The sequence below is a fragment of the Oryx dammah genome, unplaced genomic scaffold (genome assembly GCF_014754425.2).
Source record: "Oryx dammah isolate SB20612 unplaced genomic scaffold, SCBI_Odam_1.1 HiC_scaffold_21, whole genome shotgun sequence".
Taxonomy (NCBI): Eukaryota; Metazoa; Chordata; class Mammalia; order Artiodactyla; family Bovidae; genus Oryx; species Oryx dammah.
Genome location: NW_024070205.1, coordinates 65,255,783 through 65,276,721, shown reverse-complemented (window position 1 = coordinate 65,276,721; position 20,939 = coordinate 65,255,783). Strand labels below are relative to the sequence as shown.

At 34.3% G+C, this 20,939-nt stretch overlaps 1 protein-coding gene across 3 annotated transcripts in view; it reads left to right on the top strand.

The window, feature by feature from the left end:
* The window catches only part of BRINP3 (BMP/retinoic acid inducible neural specific 3), a 480,300-nt gene that overhangs the window by 15,269 nt on the left and 444,092 nt on the right, over positions 1-20,939 (top strand). For all 3 annotated transcript variants that reach the window (XM_040262877.1, XM_040262878.1, XM_040262879.1), the window contains exon 2: positions 8,989-9,274. In XM_040262877.1, coding sequence (XP_040118811.1) covers positions 9,039-9,274 — 236 coding nt within the window. In that variant the 5' untranslated portion in view covers positions 8,989-9,038. The remainder of the gene's footprint in view (positions 1-8,988; positions 9,275-20,939) is intronic.

The window sequence follows — 20,939 nt, the reverse complement described above, 5'->3', positions numbered from 1 at the left end:
TGGTAATTTGTATGTACATGAATATAGGAAAATGATGTGTTGTATCATGCATGCGTGCTTGAATATGTCAAATTTAATACTTGAGTTTAATTGGTATTCATGAAAAGCTATACCTTTAAAATTAATTTTTGTTATATCCAGGGATCTTCCTTGCTAAATGTAACTCTAATATATAAATATATGTATATTTTTAGCTGTAGTCTTGAGTTTTCACACTGTTGTACTTTCAAATAATACTTATTAGAAATGATCCTCATATTCTTGTCATTATCTGGTATGTTTGAGAACATAATAAAGCTGACCTTATATAAAAATTTATGACTGCATTTCAACAAAATATTAAAGTCATCTCATTCCTCTGAAACGATATTTTGTCTCCCATCTTGAGATACCAGTTCTATGTATGTTGGATAGTGTTTTTTTTTTTCTTTTTGTTATACTACAAAACAACTTATAATCAGATTGAGTAATCAGACCATTAGATTAATGTTGTAATATCTCTGAAGATCAGATAGGTATATTAAATCAATCTGACCATGATTATACTTTTAACAATAAATAACACATACACTCTGAAAACCTTAGTTCTGATTTTTGTTTTTTAGTTTGTAGTATGTCTTAAAAGATATTAAACTGAGTAACATTTAGGTGATTAAGCTATAATCTTTATTGAAAACATTAAAGTATATGGAGCAGACATACTTTGAAAAGCCATCATATGAAAACCTATATTATGAAAATTCATAATATGTAGTTACTCAGATCACTTGCTTATAATTACCTGAGATAAAATGATCCCATTTTCATTTTATTTTCTATTATTATTATTTATATTGTCCGTTTAAAGATTTTATTTTGTTCACAAGTGTTTCATTAAGTGGCAATGAAAATCCTCATAAATAACTCCCAATATGCAATTAGTTCTAATTTGGTTGTGGTGTGGTCTAACAGAGAGCGCAGTTTTCGGTTTAAGTTCAAGAGAAGTGCTTGAACCCTTGCACTGCTGCAAGTTCTTTCACCCTGAACTTTAGTCATCTAAATAAGTCAGTGGTGATAATAAAACATGCCACACTGTGCCTCTAGGAGGGAAAAGAGGAAATATTGCTAAAATGCATGGCATATCAAAAGATCTTAATATATGTTTATTTTGTTGTAAAGAAATTAAATATAGCATGTCATTTTCATCATCAGTCTTCTTCCCATCCCCCACCTTCCAAAGCAAGGTACCAACCCATTCCACTGTTGTATCTATATTATTATTCTTTAAATTCAACGGTTGCAATCCTGTGTGACACACTGTACTCATTAGTGAGAAGAGGATTTGTGTTTGACTTTGCTCATGAACTCTCATTCATTTGGTCTATCTTTTGAAACCTTGAATAACGGAACATAAATGAAAAGTTTCCTAACTTTCCACAATTGTGTGTGTGATCATGAGAATACCTTATATGTCTACCTACAGCTAATTAATAATGATGCTTTCAGATCCTTGTTCTTAACAATTTTTGAACATTAAGAATGCTTTGCTTTGGTACTGCTTGAACATATCATTTATGATTATCATTTGAACACAGAAACTATGACCTCAGAACTCCATTTCTCTCTTTTCTCAACTAACAAAGCCAGTGCCATCCTGAGGCATAGGTCAGTTGCAAACTCCTCCATAAAACATTCTTTTTTTGCCCCACATTGAAGAAGTTTTCTTAACCTTGCCATCTGTATCACATTAATTACACCTCAATTTAGTACTTAATTTATCATCATTTATTCATTCACTCAAACAATACTTATTAAACAATTTTATTTCAGACACTTTGCTAACTGTACTCAGTTGTCATTAAACTAGGAACAATTACTGTCTTCCTAAAACGAAGTCTAATTGGGGGCAGGGGAGATATGCAGACAAATAAACATTACACAGATAAATATACAGTGTCAATGTGCTATAATAGATGAAGTAATGGCTTCATAAACTATGGCTAGTTAACCTGGAAGGGTCACACAGAGGCCTTGTGGAGGAAGTCACAATCTAGTCTGAAGTTCAGAGATAGGGTTGGGTTTTGGCAGATGAATAGGTCCAGGTCGAAATCATGGTTCAGGTGAAATAAACTGCATAAGCAAAGGTGCTGAGGATAGGGAGAAAGTGAGGAGAATTTGTGGAATAAAATTGTGGCTGGAACAGAGCTGATGTTTGGTTGATAATGATAGTGGCGTATACACGGCATGGGGTTTGAATGAAGTTAAACAAGGGAAGACACTTAAAAAATTATTTATTTATTTGGCTCTGCTTGATATTTGTTGCTACAATGGGTTTCTCTAGTTGCAGCGAGTAGGGGCTGCTCTCCAGTTGGGATATGTGAGCTTCTCATTGTGGTGGCTTCTTGTTGCAGAGCACAGGCTGTAGGGCGCACAAGCTTCAGTGGCTGTGGTGCCCGGGCTTTGTTGTTCAGAGGCTTGTGAGATCTTCCTGAATCAGGGATCGAACCCTTGTCTCCTGCATTGGCAGGTGAATTCCTTACCACTGAGACACCAGGGAAGCCGAGGAAGGAAGATTTATAAATTTTCTTAAGAGTTTGGATATTATCCAGAGGGCAACATCATGATCACAGGCGTGTGTGTGTGCTAAGTTGCCTCAGTCGTGTCCAAATCATTGTGACTCTATGGTCTGTAGCCTGCCAGGCTCCTCTGTCCAGGGGGATTCTCCAGAAACCTAGAGTGGATTGCCATGCCCTCCTCCAGGGGATCTTTCCCACCCAAGGGATCCAATCTGTGTCTCCTGTGGCTTCTGTATTGCAGGCAGATTTTTATTGCCTAATTACCGGAAAAGACCTCATGATTACAGAGTGGGAGTAAAAGTGTTGCAAGCTCAAATTTATTTATTTATTTATTATTATTATCTTTAGTAAGGTAGGTCTGCAGTTAAAAAGACAGATTGGAGAGAGTCACATCGGTGTTAGGACGATCATTTATGAAGCTGTTGTAGTAATTCATACATGTTCTGGGAGGTTATTAGAACCTGCGGTCTCCTCCCTCTCCTTTTAGCCCCTCTCAAGAACACTCCTGGGTGAGTTTTATGAGACCTACTGTGGGCTGGAATGCCCCTCCTTTCAGCCCCTTGGAAATTCTTCCGGTTAGTTTTCAGCTCGTGTTTTCCTTTTGAGAGACAGGCTCAGGCTGGTGGTTACCCCTGTGCCTGGCAGAGGGAGGTACTTTCGGTCATCAACCTTTCCCTCACAACAGGAGGAAGAACTCTTAGAGTTCTGGAACTGGACGGTAAGGAAAAGTAGATCTGAGTGAAGGGAAATATCATTTGTAAGGTAAAGCACCAGAATAAGAAACAAACGGAAGAATGCTGATTTTCAGTTGACAGAGGTATCTGTTTCTGACAGAGATGACTAAGGGCAGAGCGTCCTGCCTTACATACAGCATTCCTCAGTTACTTCTAAACTTGTGAGGACAGAAGTGGTATTTTTTGTGGCCATCTCACAACATATCAGAGTGTTTTGTACATATAAATGATGGATAAGAGTTACTCTTTTCTGCTTATTTTCTATATTAAGTAGGAATATAAATAATGAATAAATGTGGAGACACTATTAAAAATGTACATTTATGTTTTAACTGTTCCATCACTTTTTACTTATACAATGTTATATGTAACAGTTATTTAGAGCTAGCATTTATTTCATTCAGAGCTAATGTTTATTTCAATATATAATAAAAATATATAATATATGATAAGATAATAATGGGGCTTTGAAGGTGGCACTAGTGGTGGAGAACCCATCTACGAATGCAGAGACATAAGAGATGAGAGTTCAATCCCTGGTTGGAAAGATCCCCTGGACGAGGACATGGCAACCCACTCCAGTACTCTGGCCCAGAGACGTCCACGGACAGAGGAGGCCGGCAGTCTATAGACCATAGGGTCACAAAGAGTCAAGCGTGACTGAAGTGACAGCACGCACGCACACAAGATAATAGTATGTTACATACTAATAGAATTTGGAACTATTTTATACAAATATGCTTATTTTATAATAGAATTATTCTTTGTATACTTGATAGATTTGATACAGGATGCTTGGGGCTGGTGCACTGGGATGACCCAGAGGGATGGTACGGGGAGGGAGGTGGGAGGGGGGTTCAGGATGGAGAACACATGTATACCCGTGGCAGATTCATTTTGATGTATGGCAAACCCAATACAATATTGTAAAGTAATTAGCCTCCAATTAAAATAAATACATTCATATTTTAAAAATTGATATATAAATATAAATGTTTGTACTTGATAGAATAATATATTACATTTCATTATTTGGAAGAATGTGGCTTTTTAAATGAATGCTATCACTTTGGGAATTGGAGACTTTATTTTGATGATTCAAATATTTATATTTACAAATTTTAATGTTAGTGATTATGCATATTAAGAAGCAACTTTATAGAGCAATGCAGTAGTTGCTCATACTGAGAAATTTAATGAATGGGCCTATGACCTTGGCAAATTAGGCAATTCTCTTTAGATTTTTGTTCCATACAAAACAATCTATAAGGGATTGAGACAGAGATAAAAAGAGAGAAATACTGACTAGAATATGTGGTAAAACATAAACAATTGGTTAATCTAACCAATTGTTGAAGGATATATGTGTTTACTAGGTTCTTAGCTTATCTGTGCATTTTACATTTTTCAAAATAAAAAAAGAAAGATCTTTGACACAATTATTTATGAAACTTCTTTGCATTTACAAGGTCCCAAGTGGATTTTATTTCCTCAGAAAATACTTTAGACATTTAGTGAAAATCGGACCAAGTGCAGATATAAAAGCAATCATATAGCATGAAATGTTAATTGTTTAATAAATATGAATCATTAGCTTTGGAATACCAACTAAATATTGGATAATGAATTAATATGGTTTACATGATGACCCTCAATGATTTGACTAATGATTCTAAAGGGTAATAAGTCTGTATCAGTGATTCCTAATCTGCTTTTCATCTTTGTAGTTTCAGTTATATTAGAAATTCACCTGTCATATGATAGAACATATTTTATTTTACACTTTTCCCTATTCTATGAATTTCAAATACACATAAGGTGTCAACATTTTAGGTAAAAGTAGTGTACCACTACCCTGGAATAAGATTATGGAGAGTTAGTGAGGAAGACTAATTTAATATACTAGAATATATATATATATATATCATATTTTATGCATTTATTGTATATTACATGTATTGGTATATATTACTAAGTATGTAACATATTCTCAGTGTGTTTTTTTCTGAGTAGATTCTCAGAAAATTTTATTTTATGAGAAATAATTTGTTACAAGTAGACCATGTACTAAATATATATTTTTAAGTAGTATGATATTTCAGTAGTCTTACTTTCTTTTATTTTATGAAAAGGGAATCTAGAGCAATACTACTTTTTAATATAAATTCATGTTTTTGTTTTTAATACATTTAATACATCTCTTTTATTATTCATAAAATATACCCTTACATGTTCCATAAAGTATTGTGCATTGACATTGTTATTTCCTTAATTGTTCTCTTAGGCACTTATGCCACGGGGTGGCAGAAAAGTTGGAAATGACTTAGTGACTAAATAACAAGAAAAAGAGAATAGAAATTTGCCTGGGCTTCCCTGGTGGCTCAGCTGGTAAAGAATCCACCTACAATACAGGAGACCTGGGTTCGATCCCTGGATTGGGAAGATCCCCTGGAAAAGGGAACGGCTACCCACTCCAGTATTCTGGCCTGGAGAATTCCGTGGACTGTCTAGTCCATGGGGTCACAAAGTGTCAGACACATCTGAGCGACTTTCACTCACTAGGCATTTATTCAGGAATAGTAGACTTAAGATCATTTTGTACTATCCCTGCACTCCAGGGAATAGAATTGATGAATTATTTATAATTTTCAGTTTCATAGTACCTCATGATTTCTTTTCCTAATAGTACCTCTGAGTTTAGCTGTTTACTTGTGACTTCCAAATATCCTCAAAGGAATCTACTCATTACTTTTGCCATTGGTAATATAGCTCACAAAATTATCATATTATAATAAAGACAATTCAGTAATAATTTTAAAATTAGTACTCATATACAAGGGTAATTCACATGTGCATTTACCTGCTTTTTTGAAAAATCAGATAAATGATGTCTTTTTGGTCATGAATATGGAGCCTAACGGTCACTTGTTCTAAGGATTTTTGAAAGCCTAGATATAATAATGTGTTAATGTATTTTAACTCTACTTATCTTCACATTTTGTAACTCTTCAAAGTTGTTTCTTAAGGAAGACTTCAATAGAACTGTTAGGTATCATACGTGGGTCATTGTTGTTGCTGTTGTTTAGTTGCTGAGTTGTGTCCGACTCTGTGACCTCATGGACTCTAGCAAGCCAGGCTTCTCTGTCCATGGGGATTCCTGGGCAAGAATGCTGTAGTGGGTTGCCATTTCCTTCTCCAGAGGATCTTTCTGACCACGGATTGAACCTGTGTTTCCTGCATTGACAGGTGGATTCAGTACTGCTGAGCCACCAAAGACCTTATAATATAATGATTGCTATTGATCCTCCAAATTACTTAAATTTGGGCGGGATTCTTGTTCCTACGTGCTAATAAACTGTTTTGTCAGAAAAACTCATTTCTAAAGAGAAGAGGGAAACATGTACACATATCAGAAGTTGAAGAAACACAAATAAATCTAACACTAACATTTTTAGGCAGTTTCCCTGTGCACAATTTAAGAAAATCTTTCCAGCTTTCTATGTATTATAAGTAAGAATTATAAAGATCCTGACACATATTCAACCTATTTGTAAAGAAAATATTAAAAGCAGTCTTTCTGGGTAATTATATACTAAAAAATTACAGAATTTTAGGATAGTACCTTAAGTGGCATCTGGTTCAATCATATCCTACATTTATGTTAATAACATGCTGTATCTTAACAAAATCATGCACTTGACCTTGAAGAGTTGGATTTAATTTGAAGGTATATAATTATATGATTTTGTACCAGTATAAAATATGCTTTAAAATACTCCTAATGTCCTTACTACATGCTAGGTAGTATTCTAGATAATTTAGGTAAGAAAATACAACTGTTTGGTAGCAGTGATTGTGTTGTCTATTTGAATACATTTGATCAAGAAAATAAAAATGTGTTTCACAAAGATAAGAAATATTTGTTAGTCATTGATGTGTTATACTTTACCATTATATGTAATAATAATTATTAGTTTATGAATAAAAATAAAATATATTGTTTTTAAGGAAAATGGCATAGCTTCCACGTAAAAACAATATGGAAGAAAAATTTATTTTCTTCATCAGAACTGGAAGTTATGACCTGAATCATTTGACAATGTTATGTTTCTACAAATAATCAATGGGGATTCAGGGTCTTTTAACTTTTATTCCAAAATCTTTTTATTATATGATATTGTCCTTTCTTATGCTAAATCATTTTTAAAGCATCATCACTTGTAAGGTGTCCCACATTGCTTACAGATGAGGGCATTTTTTAGTCATCACATTTAAAATTCACCACAGAAACAACTCATAATATTGGGGTGAATTAGATAGTATATGGATTTTGGACCTTATAATTGTATAGAGAGTAAAACTGAATCTGATGACCTAGGTCAATCATATCATTGTTTTGAGGTACTTTTTAGTTACAAAATTGCTGTATATCTTTCATATTGAAATAGTTTAGGATTAAATTATGAATTAAAGGTTTATAACTAAAAGCAAATTAAGCTTATCAATCAATTTAACCTAACACCAAAGAAATATGGCAACCATTATAGTTAAAATATTTTACTTAATACTGTGCATTTAGATTGCTTCCTAAAAGAGATTTTACTGACCAGAAATGCTCACAATCAAACTTTCTTGCTAGTCAGAATTTATCTATTGGAGAGTTTTATGTGGTATAGATAATAATATTGAAAAGGTTTTGTGAGATGGAAAGTAAAATGGAATTCAGATATTTGTAGAATATTTTGCATAACCTATAGACTGAACTGAACTGATAGATATTGTATCAGTTGTTTTGTGTAAAGTCATTACACTGTATCACACTGGGATGATACCTCCTGTTACTTTAGTTTTGAATGACTATAAAATTAGTGTATGTATTTTCATAGTTTATATATAATATGCATCTTTTTGTGTGTGTATATGAATGTTATTGATATGCCAATTTATCTTTTGAATAACACACAGATGCACATTTAAATCTTTCAGAGTCCTAGAAATTACTTAATTATGATTCTGTTTAAATAATCAGGAAAATTTTTCCCTATCAGAATAATGGGAAAATATCTGAATAAACACGCTTACTCCCACTCCTACCCACCCTCACACCCATCCATCTATCTAAATATAGAGCTAGTAAATGGCAGACGCATAAACACACACACAATATTATTTATGTATTCTAAGACCCACAGTTCCATTCCGTCTTAGTTTATCTATATTATGGAAATAACTACCTGCATAATTTTAATTAATTTAAAGCCTATCTCTAAAAGAAGTAAAGGATAAAATATATGTAGTGTTAAAATTTATAACATAACTTATTAAATAAACATATCAAGTGTTTCTTTTGAAACTGTTCAGTGTCATAAAACATTTATGCTGAAAAAGTAATTATGAGTGAAAGTTTCTGATGATCATTGCTCAGAGTGGGCTTTAGTGATCCGCTGTATGATGTTGCCCTGACAAGGTTTGTTGGAATTCACTGACTTATTTTCTAACAAATGAAGAAACAACCTAAGTATGAAAGAGCTCTGGGAAAAAAGAAATCATTTTGGTGTACTACTTGTGATTGACTTTTGCCATCATCTAATTTAAGACAATGGTATTAGACTTTTAAAAAAGGATTTTCCACCTCAGCACCTTAACTGCTAGAAAAGAACCTTCCAGGGGCTAACTAATTGCCTGTGTATTTTGTCTAGGTGTTGAGGGAAAGCTAAGAGAATGAAGGCTCTAAGTCCCCAGTGGAAGCATGATATGGCGAAGCAGAGCTGGTGCTGAATTGTTCTCTCTGATGGCTCCATGGGAGTGGATAGCACTGAGTCTTCATTGCTGGGTTTTAGCAGTTGCTGCTGTTTCGGATCAGCATGCCACAAGCCCCTTCGACTGGCTCCTCTCTGATAAGGGACCCTTCCATCGTTCACAGGAATACACAGATTTTGTGGACAGAAGCCGGCAGGGATTTAGCACAAGATACAAGATATACAGGTATGAAGCAAAGGGAAAGCAATGGCAGAGATGTCTTCCTTGAAGGTGGTGGATAAGTAAGTTGCTCTAAGGGCAAGTTTCGGACGGGAAAGGGTTTTATATGAAGGGTTATTATTTGTCATTCACCATGGTAAAGTTTTCTGGTTATTGCAAAGTATTTCTTGTAGATGCAGCTTCTTCCAGAAAAACGATAATGGTGACCATTTGTGTACCACTCCCAAATTCTAGACTGCTACCCTGCTGTAAATTCAGTTCACTGTGAGGCTGGGTTTATCGCTTTAAATACTCAAAATTTTAAATCAGAATTTCTTGAATGGCATTTCCTTTCTACCTTGTACCATGCTTTGTTACCTTTTTTAGCTTAAATGGAAATGGCATCTTCTACGAATCACTGAGAAAGAAGTTGAGTCACCTCATCATTTTTTACCTCAAGGTAATTGCACATTCAGAAGCTGGAGAAAATGGCCATGGGATAAAAAGGAAATGCACATAAATAGGATCTGGGAGCAAGGGCCAAGAAAAAGGAAGAGATTGAGATATATGGCCTTTAACTTTCACTGCTCTTCTAAGCTTGGATCTAAATAAGTTACACAAAAGGAGTCATACATTAAATCTGTCAGACTGCTTGCTTCCCACAAATGCAGTGAATCCATTAAGTAGAGGGGTATACAAGTGGTTGCCTGAATCGGTTAGATTGCATTGATCTATGCCATAAAGAACGTTTTATGAAGGTTATCGGTTTGGTTTGTTTTTTCATGATAGAAGTTTACAATTCCCAGTGATTGGTTTAGCATGCATGCAAAAGCAACATTTCATTTTGTATTGGTGTCGGTATCTGTGTAGTTCCTGTTATATAAATATTTTATTTTATGTTATATGTGCACCAGAGGGCACTGTGCTTCTGATCTGTATGTAGTCTTTCATATAGCATTCAGAGAAATGTATAAATCCGATCAGCCATGCATATTTACAAAAGAGACTGAGGGTACTGAACATGTTCTGTAAGGCATCACACAGTTCTTGCTCTATGTGAGTGTGTCCCTTTATTCCAGGCAGCCAGAGCACTGTCACAAGTCTGCAAAAAAGAATTATTCTACACTAGTAAATGAAATGACAAATATTAAAGATTTCCTTTCTGAAATGCACCAGGAAGCAGTCTATATATTATGATTCCAGTTATAATCATTTTTACATGTTTTTGTGGGTTTAGCCAGATTTCTTTCACAGACTGAGTGAAGCTATTAAATTTCAGAGAATAAGATTGTCTTCTGTTTCAGCATTCTGAAGAAAAATTTTTAACATGCTCTCAAACAGACGGAGGCCAGAGCATGTCTCAATGATCCATGGCATCTCTGTTGGGAGGTCTCAGGTGTTGTCTTGTGTGTGATTGTTGAGGTTTGGATTATCGATTGATTGGCTGTGAGTTGCAAACATGGCTTGACATGTGTACAGAGGTTCTTGGCTGAATGAAAGAGGCAATTTTTGGATCACCGCAGTGAAAGGTAATAAAGAAAACAATGCCTTGGGATTGGTTTGTAGGGTTCATGCATTCCCTGTTGTTTTCATGTTTCTCTATTCATAAAGACCTTCAGTAACTGTCTACTCCTCATCCTTCTTATGTTTTTACTCTTGTGGTTTAAATAAACATAAACGGGACTTGTTTATTTATAAACAATGGAATAAGATGTCCCTGTCCTTCTGCCTGGACCAGACTACAACTTATATAACCTTTGACACATTGGCTGATGATGCTATGATCAGTGATGGTTGCTATAAAATGAACGGTGTAGTATACTCATGAGGATTCCATTTGCCTTGGCACTGTGAGATATTTCATCTGTCCAACGAGTATTTCTTCACATTTCAGAGAATGCTGCTACCTATCTCTTTGATATAATAGATGGGTTAATATGGGTATGAGTTTTCCCTAGTGAAGTTGACCTTATTTTTGAGAACTTGAGAATCTAAATTCAAAGATTAGAATGGATTTCTGGCTTTGTTTAGTTCTTACCTCTGTGTTAAATATTTATCTTAATAATTTTTAGAGACATGTTTCATAAATATTTAATTACTGAATTAGTGAATATCTAAGACACATAAGTGGAAAATTAGTATTTTTCACTATTAAGCACTAAATTTATTATTTTATCATTTATCATTTTATCTACAAGTGCTTATTACTGTCATAATCTTCTTTTTGTGAGTTATTGCGTTGACATAATATCTGAAATGCTTTAGTTATAAATGTACAACATATTAAGCCTGAATAATTAGGTCAAATTTCTTTCAGTTGTCAGTCTTCATTTTATCTTCTTTTCCAGTAACATATTTTTCTTTTCATCTCAAATATAGAACAACAAGATCATAACAACTGAACATTGCCAGAATCATAGTTAGGACTTAAAGTAAAAGGAACCACCATTTTTTTTTTTTCCTTGAAAGTGTGCATTTGTGTCAACTATCAAGTCTTATTTTTAAATTGAAGTGTGTTATATGTTTAGATTTTATTCTGAACCTATGTCAAAAATATGACGTGATTACTTTATGAGCAGATCATTGAATTGAAGACCTAGAATGAGGTTGCTAACACTTAAATTGTTATTTGGTTAAATATTAAAGATTGGATTTTCCGCTATATTTTAGCTAAAGATGGATAATGGAACTTAGGGTAAGCATTTTAAGTAAGTGTTCTCACTTTTAGAAAGTGAACTATGCCTGGAGAAATTTTGCCCATGTAAAGCACAAAATAGGAGTACACTTGGCCCCTTAATAAGTGGAAGCCTTGTGATGGCAGTTATTATGTCTAGAAACACCCTCAGTCAGTAGGCCCACCAGCAAACATATAATTTCTTCCACACCACAGAAATCCTCATCCTTTTAATAAATTATAGGGGCTCTGAACAAGGGACACACTTTTAGTATTTCTGACACTATTATCTTGAACCAGGGATATGAATTCTAAGATAAAATAGATGGTGATTTTTATCCCACAAAAAAGATATTTCTCATGTGTAAATCTTCATATACGTTGCTAGAAAATAAAAGTCTTTTTTTCCCCCCTAACTTTTACCATTCTTTTTTTAACTACATGTGTAAGAAAATCATGGTGGGGGGAGTAATGATGCTTTTCTTATAACATTAAAGAATAATATTACTATGTATCATTTTACTACAATTTAGCTTGCTTCCTCAGAGCGATTTTTCAAAGCAAAATTTGAGTGAGAATAAGAGACAATAGGGATAAATATGATGCCTTATTGGTCTTCTTGGTAATGTTCCCTGAGAAAAATTATATTTAAAGAATGACTTGGAAGGGATAAGATAGTCTAGAAAAAAAGTAAGTGTTTGGACACTTCATGACAGGGGTAGAATGTGGGGTAGGGGAGAGTTTTGAATAAATGGTTCTGCAGTTTGGGTAGCCATGTGTGAAAAGCAGTTTTCCAGGTGGCTCGATGGTAACGATACAAACTGGAATGCAGGAGACGCAAGAAATGCAAGAGACGCCGGCTCAGTTCCTGGGTTGGGAAGATGCCCTGGAGGAGGAAACGACAACCCACTTCAGTATTCTTGCCTGGAAAATCCTGTGGACAGAGGAGCCTAGTGAGCTATAGTCCACTGGGTCAAAAAGAGTCCGACATGACTGAGTAACCGAGAGCACACACATGAGAAAAATAGAAATGAGATCTCTTTCCAGTATCATATTCACAAATCTACTTTATAGGGAATAAAAATCTAAATAAGAAAGGCAAAAATATTACATTTCTAGGAGGAAAACACTTTCAGATATGTAGGTATTTCCTAGAATTAAAAGCATTAAACAACCAAACCCCTGATTAATTCGGGTATATTAACGTTAACAAGGGTGTAGCCACCAGCAGGATCCTGGATGAACCTCCCAAGCAGAATGTTAAGTTCAAGAAGCATAACACAGGAAACATTTGCACATAATCTGTTTTTATTACACGAAGCTCACAAAACAGGCAAAACTAAATTACATTTAGATATGCATACCTAAACATGGTTGGTAATACCTAAAAATTTCCAAGGAAAAGACTATAACAAAAGTCAAGATAGCAGTTATCTCCATGAGGATGGGAGAAGGATGGGATTTTTAAGGGAAAACGAGTGATCTCTAAAATAATAACAATACTCTTAAACTGCTTAGTTGTTACACTCATGTATAGACTCTAAATATTTTAGACAGTTATTCATATGGATTTTATATTTCATAATCATTTAATAAGTAAATACATATTGTGTCAGCTTTGAATTAAAAAACTGAAATCCTCAGATTAAGTAGATTAATTTTTTCTTTGAGTTATTTGCAAATTCAATATTAGAGTTTATTAAGCCCTTTTGCATTCTATAGGAATCTTCAATTATGTGCTCTGATACAAAATTATATTTTGGTACATATACATGCATTTCTGAACAAAAAAACAAATTTTTCCTTGTTGCTTACAAAGATCTTCCTTTTTTTTAATATGTGATTTTTACTGTAGCCCTTTATTGATGATACCGTATCAATTTCAAAAAGCTACCATCCAGAGATTTTAAACATACTGTTAAAAAATAATTAAAACCCATACTTTTGAAATTAAATTCATTAATCATTTTACCACAGTTAAGTAAAACCAAAAGTTTCCATAGATAATTGACCACATCTTTGCAATTAAATCTTCTAATATATAAAAACAAACCCTTTGCACAACTTACGTCTTTCTCTGTTCACATTTATTAGTCAGGTTTGTTCAATAAATATATCCTTGATTTATTTGCCAGAGACCTAATAAAATTGTGTCAGATTGTTACAATCACATCTCATAGTGACTCAGATCTCCCCATCTCTACGACTTTGCATATTTGGCTTTGGGCTATTGGCTTTGGGCTTGGCCTTCGCCTTCTCTTGTCAGTGTGGCATCAGTAAATATGATGCAAGTAGAAGCTTATAAAAGTGCCTGTGCACTTGCCTTGCATTGAATCAGATCTGAAAACAACCTTTGAAGAAGTTCAGTCTAGACCGATAGAGCAGAAGAAACCACACAGAGCAGAGAGGAACCAGGCCAGATGAGGTGTTTTGGACCTGACAGCCTCCAGACAGAAAAAATCACCACATGAGGAAGTGGGGCCATCCCAGGATACTCAGACCTAGCTGATCTGGTAGAAAACTGAAAACCACATTAATGAATAGGCATACCAGAAGAATCAGACAGCTGAGCCCAGCTCATAGTGCTCATTCATTCACAGAATCATGAATAAGCAAACACTGAATCTTTCTTTAAGCCTCTAAGTTTTGGGAAGGTTTTCTATGTACCACATATAATTGATATAAGTATTTTTTCATCAGGAATATAAATTGGACAGGTATTTATTAGTGATATAAATAATCACTATATAGTAAATCACTAAATAATCATGATATAGTAATCATGATATCATTTACAAAAGAACATTAAGAATGTATATATTTTTTAAAGAAAAAAGGAGATTCTGGTTTAAAATGTCTACTAAATAGGAGTCCTTTATAGCATCACTTTAATTTTTCTATTTAAAATAGTGTAAATTCAACAGTTCTGTTGCTCAGTCATGTCCAACTCTTTGCCACCCCATGGACTGCAGCATGCCAGGCCTCCCTGTCCATCGCCAACTCCAGGAGTTTACTCAAACTCATGTCCGTTGAGTTGGTGATGACATCCAACCATGTCATCCTCTATTGTGCCTTTTCCTCCTGCCTTCAGTCTTTTCCAACATCAGGGTCTTTTCCAATGAGTCAGCTCTTTACATCAGGTGGCCAAAGTATTGGAGTTTCATCTTCAGCATCAGTCCTTCCAGTGACTATTCAGGGGTATTGAAAGCTCATAACACAGTAACTTGGTTGGTATTCAACTTTCTGCCAGAATATGAGAAGCATTTTAATGGTTATATGAATCAATGATTAGCAAATATAGTTTAATGCTTAAGATAGAGCAAGCCCAGTAGCCTTGACAGAGGTGACACTTACTGTAAATACAGTTGGGAATTATATCATTACTATCAGCTACCTGCTCAGAAACCCAGTTGGCTCCAAATAGGAACTGTACAGTTGTCTCTCTCTTGCAGAACTCTGTCTTGTGATGCAACCAGAGTATAAATATTCAATTTCTCTCTTTTCCATGATATTTGGAGATGGTAGTTCTCAAGAATAGTGTGGTAGGTAGGGGTTTTGGCAGATAAGCATGACCCAAGATCCCCTGGAGAAGTGATTGGCTACCCACTCCAGTATTCTTGGAGTTTCCTGGTTGCTCAGAAGGGAAAGAATCCATCTGTAATGCAGGAGACCTGGGTTCAAGCCCTTCTGGGTTGGGAAGATCTCCTGGGAGGAAGGCATGACAATCCATGCCGCTATTCTTGCTGGAGAACCCCCATGGACAGAAGAGCCTGGTGAGCTACAGTTCATATGGTTGCAAAGAGTTGGACACGACTAAGCACAGCACAGCATGCAATATTTGGGACATACTTATACTAAAAATTAATTTGTTTATTTACACTCTACTTTTACTAATTGACATGTTTTATTTGCAAATTCTGGCCAGTCTAGGAGGAAATAAGTGATTACTGACATTAACGATTATGTGTCAGTGACAAAGATGCCCAGAAGTAAATTTGGAACAGGAAAGGGAAGAGCCCAGAAGGCAGTGAAATCTATCTTTGTAGCATTAAGTGGAGTGGGAAAATTTGTGTTTATTTAAATTCTAAAAATAGGAACTGGGAAAAATAAGTTCAAATATTATTGCAAATCTTAAGAGTAGATATAAAAATCAGCATTACATCTTAAATTTCCTTGCTACATATAAAAACAAACATATAAAAGCTTAAAGGTTAAATAAAAATGATAAACATAACTTAAAACAAGGTAGCTACAGAAAAATATAGTTAATGTAATGATGTAAATATTTCAAGCTCCAAAAATAATTGGAATAAAACATTTACTAAAATATGCTTCTTATAGCAAAGTTACTTAAAACAAAATTGCACCTAACAGAAAAGGCCATAAAATGTAAAAAAGATGATCTAATATGTTAAAGTCCATATGATACCCTCTAGTGGATAACAGTGTTTTATGGAGCATGTATATCTTCCCTGATGGCTCAGCGGTAAAGAATCCGCTTACCTATGCAGGAGACATTGGTTCAATCCCTGGGTCAGGAAGATTCCTTGGAGAAAGAAATGGAAACCCTCACCAGTATTTTTGCCTGAAAATTTCCATGGAACAGAGGAGCCTGGTGGGCTACAATCCATGGGGTTACAAAAGAGTTGGAATGCAACTTAGCTACTAAATAACAACAGATGGAGTATCCGTATAGTGTAGACTAAGAAAAGATGGAACTAAATCCTGTGATTTTATTACATGATTGTACTTTCACATGTTATGTCATTAAATCATCCAACCAACCCTCTTGAAATAATTCCCAGTTTACAGGTTAGCAAAATAAATACTTAAACCCTTTCCCTTTTGTTTACCCCTCCTATCCCTGAATATCTGTCCTTGTACCTTTGATACTGCTCTAATATCAAAACCTGTTGTCTCCTCTGAGGTATGAGTGCCTTGGAGGCAGGACCTTTCTAGTTTCTATTTTAATTTTAAAATTTTATATACCTCATCTTATTTCTTTATTTCTATTTGCCTTTATATTCCTAGAACAAGAAGTTGCTCACGTTACATTTGGGCTGCTTGGTTTCAAAATCAAGCTCATCTCATTGAAAATATACCCTCTTGAATGTAAGCGAGGAGACTTGAATTGATTCTTTGTCACTAACCAAACTGTTTAACCTCAGGCTTGTAAGTTAATTTCTCAGGCTTCAGTATCCTCTTTTGTAAAATTAAGGATGCTCTAGATTTCTAAAGATCTTTTGAGTTATAAACTTCAATGTTAGCAATCCCAAAAGCAAAATGGGAAAATATCAGAACAAATTGATAAGCATTAAAATCAATTGAGGTTAATTCTCCTATCTGCAGCCTTTTGTCTTTTGCAAAAGTCACTTATAAATACTTTTTAAAAATAATATCTAAAAATCTCTCAGATTACTCTGTGTTCATGGGTACCTAAATCTAAATTTTGTAATAACTTCCATTCTCCTCATTACTTCAATTCTTTTCTGTTTTGTGTATGTTATACTGTAAGGCCTATAGTGAGGAAGCTATTTTTCCTAGTTGGTTGAGTTTCCATAAATCCTTCCATTAGTCTGTTAGCACAATACCATTCAGTGATAAATTAAGGAGAGTATTCTAGGTAGTGAGTTTATATATAAATAACAAATTAATTAAATATATCTACTCAACAACTCTAATTACATCTCCAATTTTGAGAGCAAAGCATAAAATAAATTTAAATTTTTGATATTCAATTCTAATTCACAATTGAATCTACATATGAATTCATACTTTGTATCTTTTAGTTGACAATGGAAAAATTTCAGTGAGGAAGAAAATAGATATATTAATTCAAGGCTTTAGCAGTTATAATGGAATTTCAGAAAAGTGAGTTCTTAATGGGGATTGTATATAGCCTCATGATAAGTAAATACATGCTTTGCAACAATTAATAGCATTTATAAATAATAATACTTAGCCTAAAGTACATTCACATTTGTTTCTGTTGTACTGAAAAAAATGAACAGAATTCCTAGTTCATATAATTATTTATAGAAGAGAAAATAACAATTATGATTTTTTGGCATTCAGACAAATACATTATTTGATTATTTGTTTCTCTAGTTTCATCTTACCAAGCACTCTAATTCTTTGCTACCCTTATCTCTATGATCTTTTTATAAATTTAATTGCCAACATTATCAGTATCGTTTTCTCTTGTTATCATTGCTCTGTGGGTTTTGAATTGTTAACATGCATTTTTTTTTTAAACTGGGCACTATTCCAAAAATGCAAAGTTTAAGACTCAAGTGAAAAAGTTGAGTAATAATAGTTTTTAAAGAGTTTCCTTGGCTTTTTTCTTGAGAGTGTGTGTGTTTAAAAGGACTGTTATGAAAAAAAATTCTTTAGCATTGTATTTCTCATTGTAAGTAAGAACAGGTCCTAAAATGGCATTTATTATGTCTTCTTTGTTTTAATATAAAAGTAATGGCGCTAGCGGTAAAGAATCTGCCTGCGAATGCAGGAGACCTAAGAGATGCAGGTTTGATCCGTGGGTCGAGAAGATCCGCCTTGAGGAGGGCATGGCAATGCACTCCTGTATCCTTGCCTGGAGAATCCCATGGATAGAGGAGCCTCATGGGCTACAGTTCATAGGTTCACAAAGAGTCGGACATGACTGAAATGACCTAGTGTACAATGATGCAATTGCTATTTAATTGCAGTATTTAAAATTTTTTTCCAATAATATTCCAAACTATTAGTTATAAAATTAAGATTAGGTTACTATGGTTTTTATTTTAACAAGCATATAACATGAACAGTAAAAGAATCCTCACCTTCATGTTTTAACTTCCAAAGTTAAAGCTGTAATTTATATGAAATATTTATGATTTTCAGTAGAATACGTTTATTCAGCTTCTATCATCAAAACATTCTTTCACAGAAGTAACAACTGAGATTACTGAGATTACTTTTTCTATAAATTGCTTATTTTCCCTATTATTTTCAACTGGAATTATAATTCCATAATTAGACTTAAGATGTAAACATTATCCACTGAAGTTCATTTGGCCTAGAGAAGAGTTTTATATCAATTAATTAGTAATATTTATCCTTGCAATTTGCCTCAGACTAAAGTGATGTATGAAATACATAGATGTCCAGCAAGTGTTGGTTGAAAAAGATTACTCCAAGAGTGATCATGCAGTGTTTATTTTCCTTTCATCTATCTCTCTTAATATTCCATAAACAAATGCCATGTAAATATAAAAAGTGTACTATTTATTGTATCAACAAACTTATGAAAAACATTAATTAACCATTTTAGTTTAAGAGTAAAAGCTTGTAACCTTGATTATAGGTGTAGGAGACAGTTTCATGCTCTTTGGTTACTATTAAAGAATTACTAAAGCTTTTCAGCTGAGGGCTTCCCTGGTGGCTCAGAGGGTAAAACGAGGGTAAAGCGTCTGCCCCGTAATGCGGGAGACCTGGGTTCAATCCCTGGGTCGGGAAGATCCCCTGAAGAAGGACATGGCAACCCCACTCCAGTATTTCTGCCTGGAGAATCCCATGGACGGAGGAGCCTGGTGGGCTATATATATAGTCCATGGGGTCACAGAGAGTCGGACAAGACTGAGTGACTTCAATATTCCAATATATATATATATGTATATATTCAGGATGATTTACCCATGGTCAAGGCAGAGTTTTCACGATATGTGGAAGTAGTTCACTTATGTACAAGTCTGTTGTGAAGGCATCAGTATCTCTAAACTGCAATATATATTTGCAGACATACAATTACTTTTGTGTCTGTCTCTGCTCTTTTTTTAGTAGTCTTCTCTTTTCCAAATAAGTGCAGTCTCTTTGTTTTCTTCTTTTTTGACACAATTGAAAAGAGGCATCGAGAATGGCCTGCCTTTCATTTGCAAGTCCTTTTTCTAAAAGACATTTCTTTGGCTGCTCACTTAAATAGATATTAGCAGCTAGCTCATTAATTAAACTACCTCCCTGTCAGTCTGAAATTAGCAAAGGCTGGACTTGGCTGTGGGCTTGTGCGTGGCTGTCTTATCTTAAAGACACACACTACTATTGCTCCAAAACAGAATCGAACATTAGCTTTAAATAAACACACCCATTTAAAGTTATAAAGCAGTTCCTCACAAAATGCAATCTTTAAAAGATTATTCATTGTATAAAAGTTTTTTTACAACAATCCTTAAATCCATTACACATGAGAATACTTTTTCATACTTATAAAAAGCAAAGGGATAATAACTTTCTTTGCATTTTATTATTACTTTTTAAAACATAAAGTCAAAGATTCTAATGATTAAAAATGTCCTTAGCATTCATCTATTCAAATCAATGATATTTAATGCATGCTGTGCAATCCGTATGTATAAAACTACTGTCAAATGGTCATCACCCCTTTCTTTCAATGTATCAGTGGATTGAGAACTCACTGTTTCCCAAGAATACAGAACCAGTGGATAAAACATGATACTTGGGAATGCCTTCCTGGTCAAGAGTCACAATTTGTGAGCTTGCATCTTCTAACCATTGTACCAAATCTATCTCTTCATTGTTTATTCACATCATAGTACCCAGGTATCCTATTCATCTTCAGTTTTGTAGAAATCATACCTCTCTGTATACGGCAGTCTAACTCTTCTACTTTAGAGAGCACCGCATGTGTGTCCATATCTCATTGAATGTACTATAAAAGCCTTTTTAGTCTGTTTGACACATTTATCAAGAAAATCTGTACTTGATCATTATAATCTAATATCTTCCTTATTTCAAATGTGTACATTGAAAAGAATATCTCCTATATAAATGAAATTATTTTAGAAACCTTTAAAAAACCTATGGATGTAAAAATATATATTTTTTAATATAGCAGAATAAGAGTGTAAACAGATCTTTGAACCACAGTTCTTCTTTGAACCACAGAAACCTTCCAGCTAGATACATTTCAGTTCTTGCAATGTTAAGCACTGTATCAGAAATTTCAAAATCCCAGCGTTCTGA